This window comes from Bufo gargarizans, chromosome 1, assembly GCF_014858855.1.
Source record: "Bufo gargarizans isolate SCDJY-AF-19 chromosome 1, ASM1485885v1, whole genome shotgun sequence".
NCBI lineage: Eukaryota > Metazoa > Chordata > Amphibia > Anura > Bufonidae > Bufo > Bufo gargarizans.
In genome coordinates, this window is record NC_058080.1 from 284782130 (window position 1) to 284803635 (window position 21506).

At 45.0% G+C, this 21506-nt stretch overlaps 1 protein-coding gene across 1 annotated transcript in view; it reads right to left on the reverse strand.

Annotated features, from left to right (window-relative positions):
* The window catches only part of CCDC158 (coiled-coil domain containing 158), a 67302-nt gene that overhangs the window by 19745 nt on the left and 26051 nt on the right, over nt 1-21506 (reverse strand). Inside the window, exons 12-17 of the mRNA XM_044278079.1 lie at nt 21118-21307; nt 20111-20263; nt 18211-18323; nt 17153-17311; nt 10992-11084; nt 8574-8714 (exon numbers count right to left, since the gene is read on the reverse strand). Of these exons, the coding sequence (XP_044134014.1) occupies nt 8574-8714; nt 10992-11084; nt 17153-17311; nt 18211-18323; nt 20111-20263; nt 21118-21307 (849 nt within the window). The remainder of the gene's footprint in view (nt 1-8573; nt 8715-10991; nt 11085-17152; nt 17312-18210; nt 18324-20110; nt 20264-21117; nt 21308-21506) is intronic.

The window sequence follows — 21506 nt, forward strand, 5'->3', positions numbered from 1 at the left end:
CATTTTCGTAAAAGTCCGGGTTCGGGTTCGGTGTTCGTCGCTTTCTTGGCGCGTTTGTGACGCTTTCTTGGCGCTTTTTGAAAGGCTGCAAAGCAGCCAATCAACAAGCGTCATACTACTTGCCCCAAGAGGCCGTCACAGCCATGCCTACTATTGGCATGGCTGTGATTGGCCAGAGCACCATGTGACCCAGCCTCTATTTAAGCTGGAGTCACATAGCGCCGCCCGTCACTCTGCTCTGATTAGCGTAGGGAGAGGTTGCGGCTGCGACAGTAGGGCGAGATTAGGCAGATTAACTTCTCCAAAGGACTTGATTAATCGATCGATCTGCAGCTGTGCATCATTGAGCTGCTGAAATTCAATTGCTCACTGTTTTTAGGCTGCCCAGACCGTTTGTCAGTCACTTTTTTCTGGGGTGATCGGCGGCCATTTTGTGTCTTGTGGTGCGCCAGCACAAGCTGCGACCAAGTGCATTTAACCCTCAATGGTGTGGTTGTTTTTTGGCTAAAGCCTACATCAGGGTGAAGCTGTCACACCAAGTGCATTTAACCAGCAATAGTCTGTTTATTTTTTGGCCATATACTACATCAGGGGCAAGCTGCGCCTGTCACCAAGTGCATTTAACCCTCAATGGTGTGGTTGTTTTTTGGCTAAAGCCTACATCAGGGTGAAGCTGTCACACCAAGTGCATTTAACCAGCAATAGTCTGTTTATTTTTTGGCCATATACTACATCAGGGGCAAGCTGCGCCTGTCACCAAGTGCATTTAACCCTCAATGGTGTGGTTGTTTTTTGGCTAAAGCCTACATCAGGGTGAAGCTGTCACACCAAGTGCATTTAACCAGCAATAGTCTGTTAATTTTTTGGCCATATACTAAATCAGGGGCAAGCTGCGCCCGTCACCAAGTGCATTTAACCAGCAATAGTCTGTTCATTTTTTGGCCATATACTACATCAGGGGCAAGCTGCGCCCGTCACCAAGTGCATTTAACCCTCAGTAGTGTGGTTGGTCAAGCTGTCACACCAAGTGCATTTAACCAGCAATAGTCTGTTCATTTTTTGGCCATATACTACATCAGGGGCAAGCTGCGCCCGTCACCAAGTGCATTTAACCCTCAGTAGTGTGGTTGGTCAAGCTGTCACACCAAGTGCATTTAACCAGCAATAGTGTGGTTATTTTTTGGCCATATCCCAGTCTAATTCTGTCACTAAATCCATACCGGTCACCCAGTGCCTAAATACTAGGCCTCAAATTTATATCCCGCTAAATCTGTCGTTACCGCTGTACTGTTGTGGCTGGGCAAGTTATTTAGTGTCCGTCAAAGCACATTTTTTGTTCAGGGTTGAAATACAATTCCCAATTTAGCAATTTCATAATTTTGTGGTTTCTGCTATATCAGAGCTATTTGAAATCTATCCCTAAAAGGGTATATAATATTCAAGGTGCACATAGGGTCATTCAGAATAACTTCACACACACGCTACTGTGCATTTCCAAGTCTAATTCTGTCACTAAATCCATACCGGTCACCCAGCGCCTAAATACTAGGCCTCAAATTTATATCCCGCTAAATCTGTCGTTACCGCTGTCCTGTTGTGGATGGGCAAGTTATTTAGTGTCCGTCAAAGCACATTTTTTGTTCTGGGTTGAAATACAATTCCCAATTTAGCAATTTCATAATTTAGTGGTTTCTGCTATATCAGAGCTATTTGAAATCTATCCCTAAAAGGGTATATAATATTCAAGGTGCACATAGGGTCATTCAGAATAACTTCACACACACGCTACTGTGCATTTCCAAGTCTAATTCTGTTAGTAAATCCATACCGGTCACCCAGCGCCTAAATACTAGGCCTCAAATTTATATCCCGCTAAATCTGTCGTTACCGCTGTACTGTTGTGGCTGGGCAAGTTATTTAGTGTCCGTTAAAGCACATTTTTTGTTCAGGGTTGAAATACAATTCCCAATTTAGCAATTTCATAATTTAGTGGTTTCTGCTATATCAGAGCTATTTGAAATCTATCCCTAAAAGGGTATATAATATTCAAGGTGCACATAGGGTCATTCAGAATAACTTCACACACACGCTACTGTGCATTTCCAAGTCTAATTCTGTCACTAAATCCATACCGGTCACCCAGCGCCTAAATACTAGGCCTCAAATTTATATCCCGCTAAATCTGTCGTTACCGCTGTTCTGTTGTGGATGGGCAAGTTATTTAGTGTCCGCCAAAGCACATTTTTTGTTCTGGGTTGAAATACAATTCCCAATTTAGCAATTTCATAATTTAGTGGTTTCTGCTATATCAGAGCTATTTGAAATCTATCCCTAAAAGGGTATATAATATTCAAGGTGCACATAGGGTCATTCAGAATAACTTCACACACACGCTACTGTGCATTTCCAAGTCTAATTCTGTCACTAAATCCATACCGGTCACCCAGCGCCTAAATACTAGGCCTCAAATTTATATCCCGCTGAATTTGAATACAATACATTGGGCCAAATAATATTTTTGTTGTTGTGGTGAACCATAACAATGAGAAAACATCTAGTAAGGGACGCGGACGTGGACATGGTCGTGGTGGTGTTAGTGGACCCTCTGGTGCTGGGAGAGGACGTGGCCGTTCTGCCACATCCACACGTCCTAGTGTACCAACTACCTCAGGTCCCAGTAGCCGCCAGAATTTACAGCGATATATGGTGGGGCCCAATGCCGTTCTAAGGATGGTAAGGCCTGAGCAGGTACAGGCATTAGTCAATTGGGTGGCCGACAGTGGATCCAGCACGTTCACATTATCTCCCACCCAGTCTTCTGCAGAAAGCGCACAGATGGCGCCTGAAAACCAACCCCATCAGTCTGTCACATCACCCCCATGCATACCAGGGAAACTGTCTCAGCCTCAAGTTATGCAGCAGTCTCTTATGCTGTTTGAAGACTCCGCTGGCAGGGTTTCCCAAGGGCATCCACCTAGCCCTTCCCCAGCGGTGGAAGACATAGACTGCACTGACGCACAACCACTTATGTTTCCTGATGATGAGGACATGGGAATACCACCTCAGCATGTCTCTGATGATGACGAAACACAGGTGCCAACTGCTGCGTCTTTCTGCAGTGTGCAGACTGAACAGGAGGTCAGGGATCAAGACTGGGTGGAAGACGATGCAGGGGACGATGAGGTCCTAGACCCCACATGGAATGAAGGTCGTGCCACTGACTTTCACAGGTCGGAGGAAGAGGCAGTGGTGAGACCGAGCCAACAGCGTAGCAAAAGAGGGAGCAGTGGGCAAAAGCAGAACACCCGCCGCCAAGAGACTCCGCCTGCTACTGACCGCCGCCATCTGGGACCGAGCACCCCAAAGGCAGCTTCAAGGAGTTCCCTGTCATGGCACTTCTTCAAACAATGTGCTGACGACAAGACCCGAGTGGTTTGCACGCTGTGCCATCAGAGCCTGAAGCGAGGCATTAACGTTCTGAACCTGAGCACAACCTGCATGACCAGGCACCTGCATGCAAAGCATGAACTGCAGTGGAGTAAACACCTTAAAACCAAGGAAGTCACTCAGGCTCCCCCTGCTACCTCTTCTGCTGCTGCCGCCTCGGCCTCTTCCTCTGCCTCTGGAGGAACGTTGGCACCTGCCGCCCAGCAAACAGGGGATGTACCACCAACACCACCACCACCTCCGTCACCAAGCGTCTCAACCATGTCACACGGCAGCGTTCAGCTCTCCATCTCACAAACATTTGAGAGAAAGCGTAAATTCCCACCTAGCCACCCTCGATCCCTGGCCCTGAATGCCAGCATTTCTAAACTACTGGCCTATGAAATGCTGTCATTTAGGCTGGTGGACACAGACAGCTTCAAACAGCTCATGTCGCTTGCTGTCCCACAGTATGTTGTTCCCAGCCGCCACTACTTCTCCAAGAGAGCCGTGCCTTCCCTGCACAACCAAGTATCCGATAAAATCAAGTGTGCACTGCGCAACGCCATCTGTAGCAAGGTCCACCTAACCACAGATACGTGGACCAGTAAGCACGGCCAGGGACGCTATATCTCCCTAACTGCACACTGGGTAAATGTAGTGGCAGCTGGGCCCCAGGCGGAGAGCTGTTTAGCGCACGTCCTTCCGCCGCCAAGGATCGCAGGGCAACATTCTTTGCCTCCTGTTGCCACCTCCACCTTCTCGGCTTCCTCCTCCTCTTCTTCCACCTGCTCATCCAGTCAGCCACACACCTTCACCAACAACTTCAGCACAGCCCGGGGTAAACGTCAGCAGGCCATTCTGAAACTCATATGTTTGGGGGACAGGCCCCACACCGCACAGGAGTTGTGGCGGGGTATAGAACAACAGACCGACGAGTGGTTGCTGCCGGTGAGCCTCAAGCCCGGCCTGGTGGTGTGTGATAATGGGCGAAATCTCGTTGCAGCTCTGGGACTAGCCAATTTGACGCACATCCCTTGCTTGGCGCATGTGCTGAATTTGGTGGTGCAGAAGTTCATTCACAACTACCCCGACATGTCAGAGCTGCTGCATAAAGTGCGGGCCGTCTGTTCGCGCTTCCGGCGTTCACATCCTGCTGCTGCTCGCCTGTCTGCGCTACAGCGTAACTTCGGCCTTCCCGCTCACCGCCTCATATGCGACGTGCCCACCAGGTGGAACTCCACCTTGCACATGCTGGACAGACTGTGCGAGCAGCAGCAGGCCATAGTGGAGTTTCAGCTGCAGCACGCACGGGTCAGTCGCACTACAGAACAGCACCACTTCACCACCAATGACTGGGCCTCCATGCGAGACCTGTGTGCCCTGTTGCGCTGTTTCGAGTACTCCACCAACATGGCCAGTGGCGATGACGCCGTTATCAGCGTTACAATACCACTTCTATGTCTCCTTGAGAAAACACTTAGGGCGATGATGGAAGAGGAGGTGGCCCAGGAGGAGGAGGAGGAAGAGGGGTCATTTTTAGCACTTTCAGGCCAGTCTCTTCGAAGTGACTCAGAGGGAGGTTTTTGGCAACAGCAGAGGCCAGGTACAAATGTGGCCAGACAGGGCCCACTACTGGAGGACGAGGAGGACGAGGATGAGGTGGAGGAGGATGAGGATGAAGCATGGTCACAGCGGGGTGGCACCCAACGCAGCTCGGGTCCATCACTGGTGCGTGGCTGGGGGGAAAGGCAGGACAATGACGATACGCCTCCCACAGAGGACAGCTTGTCCTTACCTCTGGGCAGCCTGGCACACATGAGCGACTACATGCTGCAGTGCCTGCGCAACGACAGCAGAGTTGCCCACATTTTAACGTGTGCGGACTACTGGGTTGCCACCCTGCTGGATCCACGCTACAAAGACAATGTGCCCACCTTACTTCCTGCACTGGAGCGTGATAGGAAGATGCGCGAGTACAAGCGCACGTTGGTAGACGCGCTACTTAGAGCATTCCCAAATGTCACAGGGGAACAAGTGGAAGCCCAAGGCCAAGGCAGAGGAGGAGCAAGAGGTCGCCAAGGCAGCTGTGTCACGGCCAGCTCCTCTGAGGGCAGGGTTAGCATGGCAGAGATGTGGAAAACTTTTGTCAACACGCCACAGCTAACTGCACCACCACCTGATACGCAACGTGTTAGCAGGAGGCAACGTTTCACTAACATGGTGGAACAGTACGTGTGCACACCCCTCCACGTACTGACTGATGGTTCGGCCCCATTCAACTTCTGGGTCTCTAAATTGTCCACGTGGCCAGAGCTAGCCTTTTATGCCTTGGAGGTGCTGGCCTGCCCGGCGGCCAGCGTTTTGTCTGAACGTGTATTCAGCACGGCAGGGGGCGTCATTACAGACAAACGCAGCCGCCTGTCTACAGCCAATGTGGACAAGCTGACGTTCATAAAAATGAACCAGGCATGGATCCCACAGGACCTGTCCGTCCCTTGTCCAGATTAGACATTAACTACCTCCCCTTAACCATATATTATTGTACTCCAGGGCACTTCCTCATTCAATCCTATTTTTATTTTCATTTTACCATTATATTGCGAGGCTACCCAAAGTTGAATGAACCTCTCCTCTGTCTGGGTGCCGGGGCCTAAATATATGCCAATGGACTGTTCCAATGTTGGGTGACGTGAAGCCTGATTCTCTGCTATGACATGCAGACTAATTCTCTGCTGACATGAAGCCAGATCCTCTGTTACGGGACCTCTCTCCTCTGCCTGTGTGCTGGGCCTAAATATATGCCAATGGACTGTTGCAGTGGTGGCTGATGTGAAGCCTCATTCTCTGCTATGACATGCAGACTAATTCTCTGCTGACATGAAGCCAGATTGTCTGTTACGGGACCTCTCTCCTCTGCCTGGGTGCTGGGCCTAAATTTATGAAAATGGACTGTTGCAGTGGTGGGTGACGTGAAGCCTGATTCTCTGCTATGATATGAAGACTGATTCTCTGCTGACATGAAGCCAGATCCTCTGTTACGGGACCTCTCTCCTCTGCCTGGGTGCTGGGCCTAAATATCTGACAATGGACTGTTGCATTGGTGGCTGATGTGAAGCCTCATTCTCTGCTATGACATGCAGACTAATTCTCTGCTGACATGAAGCCAGATTGTCTGTTACGGGACCTCTCTCCTCTGCCTGTGTGCTGGGCCTAAATATATGCCAATGGACTGTTGCAGTGGTGGCTGACATGAAGCCTCATTCTCTGCTATGACATGCAGACTAATTCTCTGCTGACATGAAGCCAGATTGTCTGTTACGGGACCTCTCTCCTCTGCCTGGGTGCTGGGCCTAAATTTATGAAAATGGACTCTTACAGTGGTGGGTGACGTGAAGCCTGATTCTCTGCTATGACATGAAGACTGATTCTCTGCTGACGTGAAGCCAGATCCTCTGTTACGGGACCTCTCTCCTCTGCCTGTGTGCTGGGCCTAAATATATGCCAATGGACTGTTGCAGTGGTGGCTGATGTGAAGCCTCATTCTCTGCTATGACATGCAGACTAATTCTCTGCTGACATGAAGCCAGATTGTCTGTTACGGGACCTCTCTCCTCTGCCTGGGTGCTGGGCCTAAATTTATGAAAATGGACTGTTGCAGTGGTGGGTGACGTGAAGCCTGATTCTCTGCTATGACATGAAGACTGATTCTCTGCTGACATGAAGCCAGATTGTCTGTTACGGGACCTCTCTCCTCTGCCTGGGTGCCGGGGCCTAAATATCTGAGAATGGACTGTTCCAGTGGTGGATGACGGGAAGCCAGATTCTCTGCTATGGGACCTCTCTCCAATTGATTTTGGTTAATTTTTATTTATTTAATTTTTATTTTTATTAATTTCCCTATCCACATTTGTTTGCAGGGGATTTACCTACATGTTGCTGCCTTTTGCAGCCCTCTAGCCTTTTCCTGGGCTGTTTTACAGCCGTTTTAGTGCCGAAAAGTTCGGGTCCCCATTGACTTCAATGGGGTTCGGGTTCGGGACGAAGTTCGGATCGGGTTCGGATCCCGAACCCGAACATTTTCGGGAAGTTCGGCCAAACTTCTCGAACCCGAACATCCAGGTGTTCGCTCAACTCTACTCATGAACATTAATGTTAGCTAATGTGAGAAAAACCTTTAGTTTAGTTTGCTTAGAGGTTACCCTGTTTTTTTTTGTGGCGCTTGCTCTTTCTTGGTCGATCACTCCTGGGAGGGTACTAATAGTCTTGAATCTCCTCCATTTGTACACAATCTGTCTGACTGTAGATTGGTAGACTGTACCACAATCTGTCTGACTGTAGAGTCCAACTCTCTAGATATGGTTTTGTAACCTTTTTGAGTTTGATAAGCATCAACAACTCTTCTGAGGTCCCCAGAAATCTCCTTTGTTTGTGCCATGATACATTTCCATGAACATGTTTTGTAAAGACCAGACTTTAATATATCCCTGTTCTTTAAATAAAACAGGTTGCTGACCCACACCTGATTGCCATCCCATTGATTGAAAACACCTGACTCTAATTTCACCTTCAACATACCTGGTAATATTAAAGGTTCACATACTTTTGGCATTGACAGACATGTTATTGAATCACTTTTCTCAATAAATAAATAATTGACCAAGTCTAATATTCATGTGTTGTCAATATGGTTATCTCTACTTTTAGGACTTGTGAGAAAATCTGATGACAGTTTTAATAAAAATGTATGCAGAAATATAGAATACTCTGAAGGGTTCACAAACTTTTAAGCATCACTGTATATCTTCTCAATCATACATTTCACAAAGCACTGGTTACCAGTATATTGAATGACTCAGGATTTGATTGGTACTAGGCTTCTTTTTTTTTTTTTTACTGCCTTTTAAATTCAGTAAAATCATCATACCAAGTCAAGAGAATTTCACTGATAGCCAATCACAAAAGGACTTGATGAATCTTCTTCATACATAATCTTTATACAGATGACACACATATTACAGTAAGAGTGCGAGTAACAAGTAAATTCAACAATTTTGAGGTCATTAATGAAGACAGTGCCATCTAGGGTACATCTTGTGAAATTGCCTGCTGGAATATACTGTATTAAATTCTATATAAATGCTCACCTCACTTATTTTCATGACATCACAGAAAAATGTCTGCTTCTTGTTCTGTGGATGAGAGAGGTCTATAGAATGGTGCAAAGACATTGCAGTCCCTAGATGCAGTGATCTGCCACGTAGATCAGACACAGGTCCCTTCAGCTCCTGAAAAACACAAGAGTGTTCATAGAATCATCTAAACAGATGTGATTTAAAAATCACCACAATATTTTACCAGTGATTTAAGCCTCGGCCATATTGCGACTTTTTGTAGCCCAACTGACTGATTTTAACTATTACACTACAGCTGCAGTCCAAATGCATGCACTCTCACATTGCTATGGAGAGTCTGTCTTCAGCATCTACAGAGCACTGTAAATGACTATGTGGTGCATAGAGAGGCTTCTCAGCCTGCCTCTTAGCTCACTACCCCAGTCCCTGCCTCACTATATGTGCACTATTACTGCTGTCTCCCTGCCTACAGTATGTGACTTGCTGCCAACGCTAACCACTGGCAGCTCTGCTTCTTGCCTAGTTACTAAGTACAAGGAAAAGAATGGAGAATGGAAGTGTCACTGCTTAGCTCTGATAGTAAGCATACAGTAACATAGTACACCTACTGTCTGTGCTCTGCAACCCTGCTCCTCTCCCTATCTTCCCAGTGTGTCGCTAGGAAGATAGGGAGAGGAGCAGAGCTGTAGCATCCTGCACTGACAGTAAGTACTATGTTACTGTATAGATACTGTCAGCGCAAAATGCTGCAGCCCTGCTCGTCTACCGTGTCTTCGCAGTAAGTGCACACTGAGAAGATAGGGAGAAGAGCAGGGCTGCAGCATTCTGCACTGACAGTAAATGTACTGTATACTTACTATCACCACTAAGTCCTGGTAGTCCCTTTCTCTGCTCTCTTCTTTGCACTGAGTAATAGAGAGGTGCAGGGAAGAGAGACATGTATAGAGCTGTCAAAGGTTAGGGCTGGCAGCAAATCACATAGGCAGGAACACAGCAGCAATAGGGCACATATAGTGAGGCAGGGACTGGGGTAGTGAGCTAAGAGGCAGGCTGAGAAGCCTGCCTCTGTATGTGCCACATAGTTGTCTTAAGCATTAAGTAGACACTGAAGGAGGACTTTTCTTAGCAACGCTCAGAATGTTACTAAGGAGACCCTTTCCATAGCAAAGTATATTACAAAATGCTTAACATCCCTATCTCTACACAGTGTTAAAAATAAACCAGAATCACAGTTACCATTTAAAATATTCTGTAATAGGCTTTCATCATCCTACTAAAGCATTGGTAACTAATTAATAACATTTTTGGCATTAGCATGTGGCTAGTACAGCAGCTAAAGTACATCTGCCAAAAATTGAAACAGCACACAAAAGCCACTAAATGAATGAAATGTAACTTCTACTCGGTTTCAATCCTCTAGAAATCCTTTCCATATGGTTGGCATGGTCTGACCATTAGCTATCCAACAAACTAGTCAAATTGACTATAATGATCATAGGGGAATAAAATGAGCACCTTCTAGAATGCAACAGAATATACTGTACATATCTGGCCTCACATAATGAATGTAGTGCAAGAAGTAATGACTAGAAATTCTGTAAATCTTTAGAAAGTAATTGTATACCAAACTGTAACTTTTTCCCTGAGGAATGATGCCATCCAAATACCATAGGTTATATTAACATTGACCCCACAGTTTTTTAAATACATGGAGACTTCATATCGACATCTCCCTTAGGCCTCATGCACACAACCATTGTTTTGGTCCGCATCCGAGCCGCAGTATTTGCGGCTTGGATGCGGACCCATTTACTTCAATGGGGCCGCAAAAGATGCGGACAGCACATCCGTTGCTCCGATCCATGGTTTGCAAAAAAAATATAACCTGTCCTATTCTTGTCCATTTTGCGGACAAGAATAGGCAGTTATATTAATGGCTGTCCGCGCCGTTCTGCAATTTGCGGAACGCACACGGACGCCATCCGTGTTTTGCGGATCCACAATTTGCGGACCGCAAAACACACAACAGTCGTGTGCGTGAGGCCTTACAACGGCTTTATGATGGTCATGAGACACCAAGGATCCTGTACAGAAAATAACTCTCTGTATAGGTTTGCAGGCAGCTTCTGGCAATAAAACCAGGCTTCTTTCCAAGAATGGATGGTTGTGATAAATGTATAAGTAGACAATGTGGAATAAAGGTCAGTCAAAAGATGGGCAATTTCCTTGTCAACCATTAGCTCAAATGAAACCAAATACCGTTTGAATTAGTCTCGCTACCCAAAGACTGTGTGTAGGCCAAGGCTAAAACGGCACCGATAAACAGCCTCAGAGGTCTCATATGTAGAACTGAGCAGGTTTTGCTATTGCAGTCTATGATACATTTCATAAATAAGAAAATGGCCTTATGGTAATGAAATTATTACTTGCCTGTAAGTCTAGTGTATGCTGTAACCTAAGTCGCATTGTTTCTTGCTCCAGGAGCTGGATTACTGCTTGGCATTCAGACAACTGTAACATAGTCTGCAATGCAAAAATGCAGGGAGATCAGTCAGTCCATGTGAGCGCTTCATCTATGTATTTAGTTATATATTAACACAATATATATACAGTGGATATAAAAAAGTCTACACACCCCTGTTATAATGTCAGGTTTCTGTGATGTAAAAAAATGAGACAAAGTTAATCATTTCAGAACTTTTTTTTACCTTTAATGTGACCTATAAACTGTACATCTCAATTGAAAAACAAAATGAAATCTTTTAGGTAGAGGGAAGAAAAAAAAAATATATATAAAAAAATAATATTATTGCATAAGTGTGCACACCCTTAAACTAATACTTTGTTGAAGCCCCTTTTGATTTTATTACAGCACTCAGACTTTTCAGTCTATCAGCATGGCACATTTTGACTTGGCAAGATCTGCCCAATCTTCTTTGCAAAAACACTCCGAATCTGTCAGATTGCGAGGGCATCTCCTGTGCACAGCCTTCTTCAGATCACCCCACAGATTTTCAATCGGATTTAGGTATGGGCTCTGGCTGGGCCATTCCAAAATTTTAATCTTCTGGTGAAGCCATTCCTTTGTTGATTTAGATGTATGCTTTGGGTCTTTGCCAGATATTCCTGCAGCTCCTTTAATGTTGCCGTAGGCCTCTTGGTAGCCTCCCAGACCAGTTTTCTTCTAGTTTTTTCATCAATTTTGGAGGGACGTCCAGTTTTGTTGTGCCATATTTTCTCCACTTGATGATGACGACTGTCTTCACTGTGTTCCATAGTATATCTATGGTATATCTAATGCCTTGGAAATTATTTTGTACCCTTCTCCTGACTGATACCTTTTGACAATGAGATCCCTCTGATGTTTTGGAAGCTCTCTGTGGATCATGGCTTTTGCTGTGGGATGCGACTAAGAAAATGTCTGGAAAGACCAACTAGAGCAGCTGAACTTTATTTGGGGTTAATCAGAGGCACTTTAAATGATGTCAGGTGTATGCTGACTCCTATTTAACAGGATTTTGAATGTGATTGCTTAATTCTGAACAGCTACATCCCCAACCACATTATTTTAGTTTTTTTTGCTTTCTTTCCTCTACTGTCCACTTATTTTAGAAATTACCTTTATTAAATGCTAAGTTTTACCCCTCTGTCCCCCAGGGGATCAGTACATTTGCTACACTAAATTTGGGAGTAAATAGGTCTGGTCGCCAAATCCGGCCTCTCTGTTTCTTTACTTTGCTTCTTTCACCAAGCATGGCAGGCTTCCTTGCCACTGGCTTTAGTGCAGAAAACTGGTTGACTGAGGCTAGAGAGATTTTTTCAGAAAAGGAATTCTCACAGAAAAAGTATACTCCATCGTTCAACGCAGCTTTTAAAGAATTGACCGATACCTATATGGACCAAATCCTCTCCTGGTGGGAGGTGCAAAGCTTGGAAAGTTACCTTAAGCGCAATATTGTGCCTAGAGGCCTCAGGATTGCACTCTCACCAGGAGTTAGATCTAGGAATCCAAGCTTCCTCAGTAAATGGGAAAAATAAGCTACCGAAAGTTCCCTGAGACTAATGCGCCTCCTTCTTATAGAAGAAAAAAATAACCTAGAAAGCTTGACCAAAAAATTGAGTACAAGTATTGAATCAGCCCAGATCTTCTCACAGGAAGCCGAGTTTGTGAACAAGGAGAAACAGTTGCATAGCCTCCTTGAAAAATACCAATACCATCTCAAGGAGCGCAAACATCGGCAGTTTGTGAGGGATCTGGCTGATTTCAAAGATAACAGAGTCTATTCTTCTATTGCCAACAGGAGGGAGGCTGCGGGAGCCCAAACCGAACAGTCATCAACTGATACCGACTGCTCTGATTCCGACAACACGTCCAAGGGCTCCAGACCATCATCCCGGGGAGGTAACCGTCGTGGGCGACAAAGAGGGGGCTCACGAGGGCGGGGTCAATATCAAGGTACTCCTAACCCTCGTTTTTTAAGAGGGACGGGTCAATACCAGGGTTCACCCAATCCGCAGCAGACATATCCACTGCGGAATCATATGCAGCCACCTCCAAACCCTTAGGCCCACAAATAGTTAACCTCTCATCCCGCGTTCTCAGCTCTACCAAGATAGAGGTCCTTCAACTAGGTCTTTCTTTTGTCCCCACCCCTTCCTTTAACCACTTCGACACCTATAAGGATTTAAATCTATTTATCAGGAAGCTCCGCTGGCATAAGTTCCACAAATAACAGGACAAAAAACAGTGCCGTGAGTTAGGCATACCCTTGGACATCTTGGCGGACGTCCGTCTCCTATACGGACTAGACGGAGAACTTGATAAACAAGAAGGCCAGGGACCCTTCACCAACCTTAAGCTGAAAAGCAATAAGATGCCCCCCAACCTGGGCGAGCTGTCGTGTGTGGATGTCTTCTTCAGCGCGGTCTCACAAGAGATTGAGAACCTACGTCCCTCACATTTCTCCAGTATTGACCAGGTCCATGCCAGGGCCATATCCAGCTTGGAGACTGATCACTCTATAGTGATAAAGCCCTCCGATAAGGGGGGCAACACAGTGATCATGGACCATGGCCAATATACTGACATGTGCGAGGCCCTGCTGAGGGATTCATCCACATACGAGGTTCTATCATTGAACCCGTTGAACAAATTCAGATTACAGCTTAAAAACATCCTGGATGAAGCCAGGACCGCGTCTATCATTTCCGACGACGAGTATAAATTTATGCTGCAGATCCATCCACGTTTGGCAACATTTTATTGTTTACCAAAGCTACACAAGGGAACACGTCCCTTAAAGGGACGTCCCATTGTATCAGGGGTAGGGAATTTATCCCAAAATGTAGGGATTTATGTGGACCGCGTTTTGGCCCCATTTGTCACTTCATTACCCTCGTACACCCGGGACACTACACATCTGCTCAAACAACTGGAGGGTATTCACGTCGAGAACGCGAGTCTTTTGGCTAGCATCGATGTGGAGGCCCTTTACTCCAACATTCCCCACACCCTCGGAATCAAGGCAGTCGAACATTTTTTGAGCACCCGCGGATGTCAGTACCGCGCCCACAGCCTTTTTGTCCTCTCCCTTTTGGAATTTACCTTGACCACCAATGTTTTTTCCTTCAATGGGAAACTCTACCACCAGCTCAGGGGCACTGCGATGGGGAGCTCCTGTGCCCCGTCGTACACTAACCTGTTCTTGGGCTGGTGGGAGGAGACCCTGGTCTTCAGGGAGGAACGTTCCATCCTTATGGACCAAGTTGGCATGTGGGCGTGGTACATAGATGACATCTTCATTATATGGAGCGGGAATGAGTCCTCGTTCCGCTCGCTGGTGAAGATGTTTAATGACAACCAGATCGGTATGCACTTCACCTGTGAGGTTGGGGGCAGGAGGTTACCTTTCCTCGATGTCCTCATCTCCCAAACATCAACTGGTGACTTGGAGACGTCGATTTATCGCAAACCGACGTCCACCAATACCCTGCTTAGGTGGGAGAGTAGCCATCCTCTGCCACTGAAGCAGGGTATTCCCAAAGGACAATATCTCAGACTAAGGAGAAATTGTTCCTCTAAACAGGAATTCATCAGACAATCAGCTGATCTACGTACGAGGTTCCGCCAGCGCGGTTATCCCGACAGGGTCCTGAGGAGAGCTTTTAAATTTGCTCTGCATTCAGACAGAACATCTCTCCTCATCCCTAAACCCTGTACGGTGCCACCCGTAAGCATCATGACCTTTGACAGGGCCACTGGTGACATTAGACACATCCTCCAGAAGAATTGGGGCATCCTTCAACTAGACCCAGACTTGAGAGAGGTGGTGGGGGACTACCCACATGTCACCTACGTCGAGGACGTAGCCTCCGTGACACACTGGTGTCTAGTGAATTCACCCCCCCCAATCTGTCACGTTCAACATGGCTTAGATCTGACGTCAAGGGATGTTACAGATGTAGTGGATGCATCGCTTGTCCCTATCTAAAATCTGGGAACATCTTTAGCAGTGCGGTCACAGGCAGGGAATATCGCATACACCACTTCATTAATTGCAGGACTTGCGGTGTCATTTACCTCCTGTCATGCGAGTGTGGCAGGGGGTATGTAGGAAAAACCATCCGCGAGCTCCGCAGACGCATTGGGGAACACCTTAGCGATATAGCTAAAGCTAAAGATACCCCTGTCGCCAATCATGTCCACAGTCAGCACAACGGGAAAGCCAGCATCTCTGTGATGGGCATTGACCGTATCTTACCCCCAAAGCATGGGGGAGATTGGGACCGTGCCATATTGCAGCGGGAATTGTGCTGGATTTATTATCTGAAAACAATGGCCCCTTTGGGCTTAAATGAGCAGCTTAATTTCAGCTGTTTTATTTAAATTACTTTTTCCTTTCCTACACTGTCTATCTCTATACCCTCATCGTGCCGGCTATACCCCTCCTACGGCCGGTGTTCTTTGAGAGCCTGCCTCTAATAGTTTGGGAGGTGGGAGGGTAGGTTGGGTTACCTTTGTTCTCAATATGCTTGTGAAAATCAAATAAAAATATCTGATTTAAAAAAAAAACTATGCGAGTTTGCATTTATTTTGCATCCACATCTTTGCCGGGTACCTAATCCCGCCCCCTGTTTACACTACTGACCGCTCTCACTCCGGCACCTGGACGGTGGGCGTTGTTTCCTAGGTCTGACGCGCTCCGTGACAACATGCTGTGTGACGTCATCTCCCGGCGCTGCGCACCACGGACCGCGTCTCCCTGGAACGCACACTCACTTCCCTGCGTTCCACCGGACATGTGACTTCCTTCTACCAGAGTCACATGTCCGGAAGTAGGAAGATACAGGGCAACTGGCGCGGTTTTGCAGTACCTTCAAAAGACACAGACGGTGAGCACACTCTGCTGACAGCCCCCCCCCCCTTAGGATTCGATTATCCTGTGGCTACTCTCTGTCCTCTATAGATGTCACCCACTGGTGCATCTATACCCTTAATAGGAGATTGTTGATGCGGTCATGTTGTGTGATTTAGTGTGACTGGCTACACACACATTTTGTTCGATTTTCTGACATTGACCCACACATCCCCTACTTTACCACCCCTTTTTTGGTCGCACAGGCCCCATTCATAGTCCTGTGACTACCTTTTTTTTCTCCCCTGATGATTTTCTTTCACGAATTGAAACGTGACACGTAGGGAGCACCCTTTTAGGGTTTACTAGGGACTCTGCCCCCACAGGGTCAGGCATCCGGACGGGGACGCTCCTTGCGGGGCAAGTTCCTCGTGTAGATAGGTAGGGCGTACTAGCCCCTGCCCCCTCCTTAGGGCTGTCTAGGGTTAACCCACCCTTGTCACCCACCAACGTCAAGGGGCACATACGCCTATCTCTTTCCAGTATGGCTACTAACTACTACAGGTCCGTCTCCATCCTCTACAACCTCTGAGAGAACCCTCTATCTACACCTGGGTGAGAACGTTCTTGTTTCTTTATACCATTTTTGCCATACTGTGTTTATATGTACAGTCTATGCCCCATGGGCTGTTTTTCATGTTGTTTGTTACAGAGGTCCATCCTCTAGTGTCCACTTATTTTAGAAATTACCTTTATTAAATGCTAAGTTTTACCCTTCTGTCCCCCAGGGGATCAGTACATTTGCTACACTAATTTTGGGAGTAAATAGGTCTGGTCGCCAAATCCGGCCTCTCTGTTTCTTTACTTTCTTCCCTCCACCTAAAATATTTCAGTTTGTTTTTCAATTGAGTAGTACAGTTTATAGGTCACATTAAAGGTGGAAAAAGTTCTGAAATGATTTATCTTTGTCTCATTTTTTACATCACAGAAACCTGACATTTTAACAGGGGTGTGTAGACATTTTATATCCACTGTATATGTATATCTTAAAAATAAAACAGTAAATCAACACAGGGCTGTTGAATAAGTTTTCTAGAAAGCTTAGAAATGTTAATCATAAATATATTTTATGTTCTATCAATGTAAAGGGCCATTTGCATTTTTTATCAAAGGGCTCCATGACACAAGGATTGGGAATCACCAGCATATGAAGCAAATACAAATACAGTTACTTACCTTTTCCAGGGCACTTTCTGTTCTTGTTACATTTGTTTTAAGGGTATTATTTTCTGTCTTGAGGATCTCAGCAGCTTCAGAAAGCTTCTGCCTCTCAGATGCTTCATGAAGACATTCCTGCATTAACTTTTTTTTCTCCACTTTTAGAATATGTTTTTCCTTCAAATAAAAACATTATATCATGAGGCATTACAAAGGTTTTCTCAGCAAGGCAACTCCTGTCCATAAACAGTACCCAATGCCTTATTAGAGCATATGGACATCACAGAAGGAAGAGTTGCTCTATAACAGCAGCTACTGCTCTGGTGGACCGTGCATGTCCATGAATTATTTGGATGGATGGCTATTTATCTGAATGGCAGCCATATAATACTATACTTTCCCTGCAATGATCTCTGCAGAGGAAATGTATGGTTGTCTGTGGTGTCCCTGGCAATAACAGCTCAACGTTTGCGAAACCAGACCCATGGAGCTCATTGCCGAGACTTCTTTTTAGAAAGGAGCTGTCTTCAAGTCCTACTTGTGTGTTATGTATGAATAAGCAGCAGAGATGACATACACGTGGCAAGATTGTGACAACTCAGAAACCATCCTTTGAAATAAATGTTGGAACGGTTAGTATTTGGGGAACCGTGCAATGATATTTTCTGATGTTTTTGGGACACTTAGGCTACTTCCACATCTTAGTTTTAGTGTTCCGGTAGAAGAGTACGAGAACTACCATATCTGGCATAGCTGGACACAGCTGGGGCCTGCCGGATCCTTATTCACTTTAATGGGATCCGGAAAAAGTACCGGAATGCTAAAATGCAGATGTGGACGTAGCCTTATACACATAAGCCCAATTATACATCAATGTAATCTTTCTACAACATGGATAGATCAACAAAAGCTTATTACTATCAGGCTATTGTATGCAGTTAACCTTCAAGTGTATGCAAATCAAGGGTTTTTATTAACTTCTTTTTTTTTTTTCTGGCATACATTAAATATATTATAGGTTATAAAATAATAACATTTTCCTAATAACTTTTCCTGTAGTTCTACAAAAAAGTTACCTTTGTAGCATTAGACAAAGATTCTTCCAAAAAATGTACCCTGCTCTGTAACATATCAATCTGTTCCCTCTTGGCAGTGATTTTCTTCTGCATTCTTGTTGCAATTTTAACAGCTGAAATACACATATAATAAAAGCAGGTCAAAACTTGTGGCCATGATTTATCGTACCTTTACTTCAGAATTCTGGGTTGAAAAGGTTTGCAGCTTTTTGCATTTTTACGCCACTCACTCCAGTTTTCAAATATGGTTGGGAAAGTGAGTGTGTAATTTGTTTCACTCCAGATTTATTAAAGGAGTTATCCAATCCCTATAATGACCCCTATAATGCCAGCGCTCCTCCTCTAGAGCATACTTACCTGCTCCCCGTCACCTGCTGTTGGCTGCTCCCCCCATCGGCAGATGTTTTGATCCACGCAACGAGGAGATGCAGCGGTGGCCATGCAGGAATCTGGAGGGGCATGGGTGCTGGGGAGCAGATAAGTATTCTCTAGAGGAGGGGCCCGGGCATTCTGGGGGTCATTATAGGGATTGGATAACCCCTTTTAGACTTGTTTAAAAAGTCACAATCTCACTCCAGTAGGAGGGTGGAGTTGGAAAACTGGAGTAGCTTTTCTAGACAAAAGTGTTAGGTTTAAGGATAAGACAAAGTTATCAAGTAACAGGAGAAATTTGATAAATGTGGCATAAAGTACTCCAACACAGACTCAAGCAAAATTGACTTCAAATATTACCCTCATGATAATTTCCCCCCATGGTCTTGAGTATGTCTTAAGAGGATTATACAGGATTACAAACAAAAACATTGTTAGGGTGGGTTCACATCTGCGTTCTGGATTCTGTTATGGCTTTCCATTATAAAATGGTTATAACGGAAAATAACGGAATCCATAAGATGGAAGTCAAAACGGAAGCCTTTAGAGGCATTCCGTTTTGATCCGTTTTAATAGAAGTCTATGCGGAATCATAACGGATCCGTCTGGGTCCCATTATGCAAGACGGAAAAAAAAGTCCTGTCGACAGGACTTTTTTCTCCGTTCTGCATAACAGAAACCAGACGGATCCGTTATGCTTCCCCATAGACTTCTATTAAGACGGAAAGCAAAACTGAATGCCTTTTAAATACTTCCGTTTTGCATTTCGTCATAATACAAGTCTATGGACAGCATAACGGATCCGTCCTTCCGTCTTATGGATTCCGTTATTTTCCTTTATAACGGAAAGCCATAACGGAATCCAGAACGCAGATGTGAACCCACCCTTACTTTTCTTCTGAACCAATGCCATACCTGTCCATGGAATGGCTTTGAGCTGCAATATTGCATATAATCTGTGGACTGGTGTGGTACTGCTTTCGGATGAAAGCAGCCATGTTTTCCTAATCTTGTAAGCGCCTTTGATCAAACCCCTATCATATCCCAAAACTAGTGGCAAACACTAACTCTGCAAATATGCTATCCTACTGGAGATTCAGTGCAGACCTTCAGTCCTGTATTATTCCCCTGGCTATTATTAACCTACCACTGAAGGGTACTGTAGAGGTGTCTGATGTCAATATTATTCACGTACAGCATGTTATATTTCCATGGGGGACCTACTGAGCTTCAGTTCTTCATAGTTTCTACAGCCCTGAAAGTTGCAGTGTTGGATGTATTGCATGATGTACAGAGATGGAATCAGAAGACCCCGGTAAATTACAATGGGATCTGTTGGGTTCCATCACAGTGTTGATGTAAAGTGAGAAATAGTGCTGCAAAAATAGCCCTGTTCTTCCTGTAAGAAACAATGGAATACTGTATGCTGGACGTTTCTAGTGGAGCTTCCAGTACAGATGTGAACATACTCTAACAGGAGAAAAAAACCTACCTAATATTTTAAACATAGACAGAAAAAGCTTCTTACCATGACCATCACATTCGTCCACAGTATTCAGGGTGTTTTTTGTTTGCTCCAGTTCAGCAATTACTGCCTTTAGTTGCATCTTGAGTATAGTAGCTGTGTTCCCTTTGTCTCCTGTCTGAGTCTCATATTCTCTTTTCAAGGTTTCATAGTCCTCTATAGCATACAAATAAAATCACAAGTTTTCATCTCTATTTTTGTATGTCTGGAGAAATCTTTTCCCAATAAAAGAAACGTGAAAAAAATTAAAGGGGTTTTCTCATTTTGCCATTACTAAGGTGAGCTGGGACTAAGCCCCGGGCACCAGGAAACAGTGGCTACAGAAACAGCAAGCTACAGTATGCTATAGCGACTCCTCTTGTCTCTGACATAGAAAATACATGCCAGCAGACACAGACTGGCATGCTTGGGGGCTGTGCAGAATGGCATTGTGGGCCACAGGTTGTGTACCCCTGTTTTAGGGTCTCATTTCAAACATCTTTAAGTGAATGGTCATCTGTTAACATGATTAAATTTTTTTATGGACTGTCCACTCTGCAAAATTACTAGATAATGGAGGGGATAATGGAAAAAAAAAGTGCGCAAGTGGGGGCTTGTGCAACATCTTTCAACTTTTTGTCACCAGAAAATTGACATGGGAAATGGTAAATGTGCCCCATTGAGTATATACATTCAAGTAGGCTACAATATGTACATTTCCATCTAACACGTATTACAGTGTCCTATTCTGTTTAAGCAAGTTGTTTGATTTTGTCTATAATAACCTAGGTTTGGGGTGTGAGGATAGAACACTGGCATAAATTCCACCAGCTCTAGCTGGCATAGATTTCCGTTTCTGGTGTAAGGACCTACAGAATTTAAGATGTGTGCTCCTCTTTGGCACATTATATGCCAGTGTATTTCTTGAGACTGGCATAAGAAACATTCATCCTATGCAATTTCGCCCTGTTTCCCTGAAGTTTAGACACAGTTGCTGCTGGTGAAATACCTTATCTTACACAATTACATACCTGCTAAATTTGCAAGATCTCTCTGAGTTTCTCTAAGCTCAGCCATAATTTCATCTCTTTCCCTTTTCATCTTCTTGGCAGCCAGAATCTTCTTTGTGTTGGTGTTAGCAAGTTTACTTTTCTCTATTTCCAGTCTTGTGCATAATTCTTCCAGCATTGCTATTCTTTTTTCTTTCTTTTCAGCCCTTAACTATGGATGAAACATTGTTAACCGGCAAAATATGTTTTTAGTATGAGTGTTAAAGTGAATGGGGCTGAGCAGCAATACATTACGCCTGTGTTTATTAATTGTCAAGCCTTTTGTTATACTCTTCAGAGTTACATTATACTATGGGTTCCAACACTTAGGCCCCTTTCACACGGGCGAGTTTTCCGTGCGGGTGCGATCC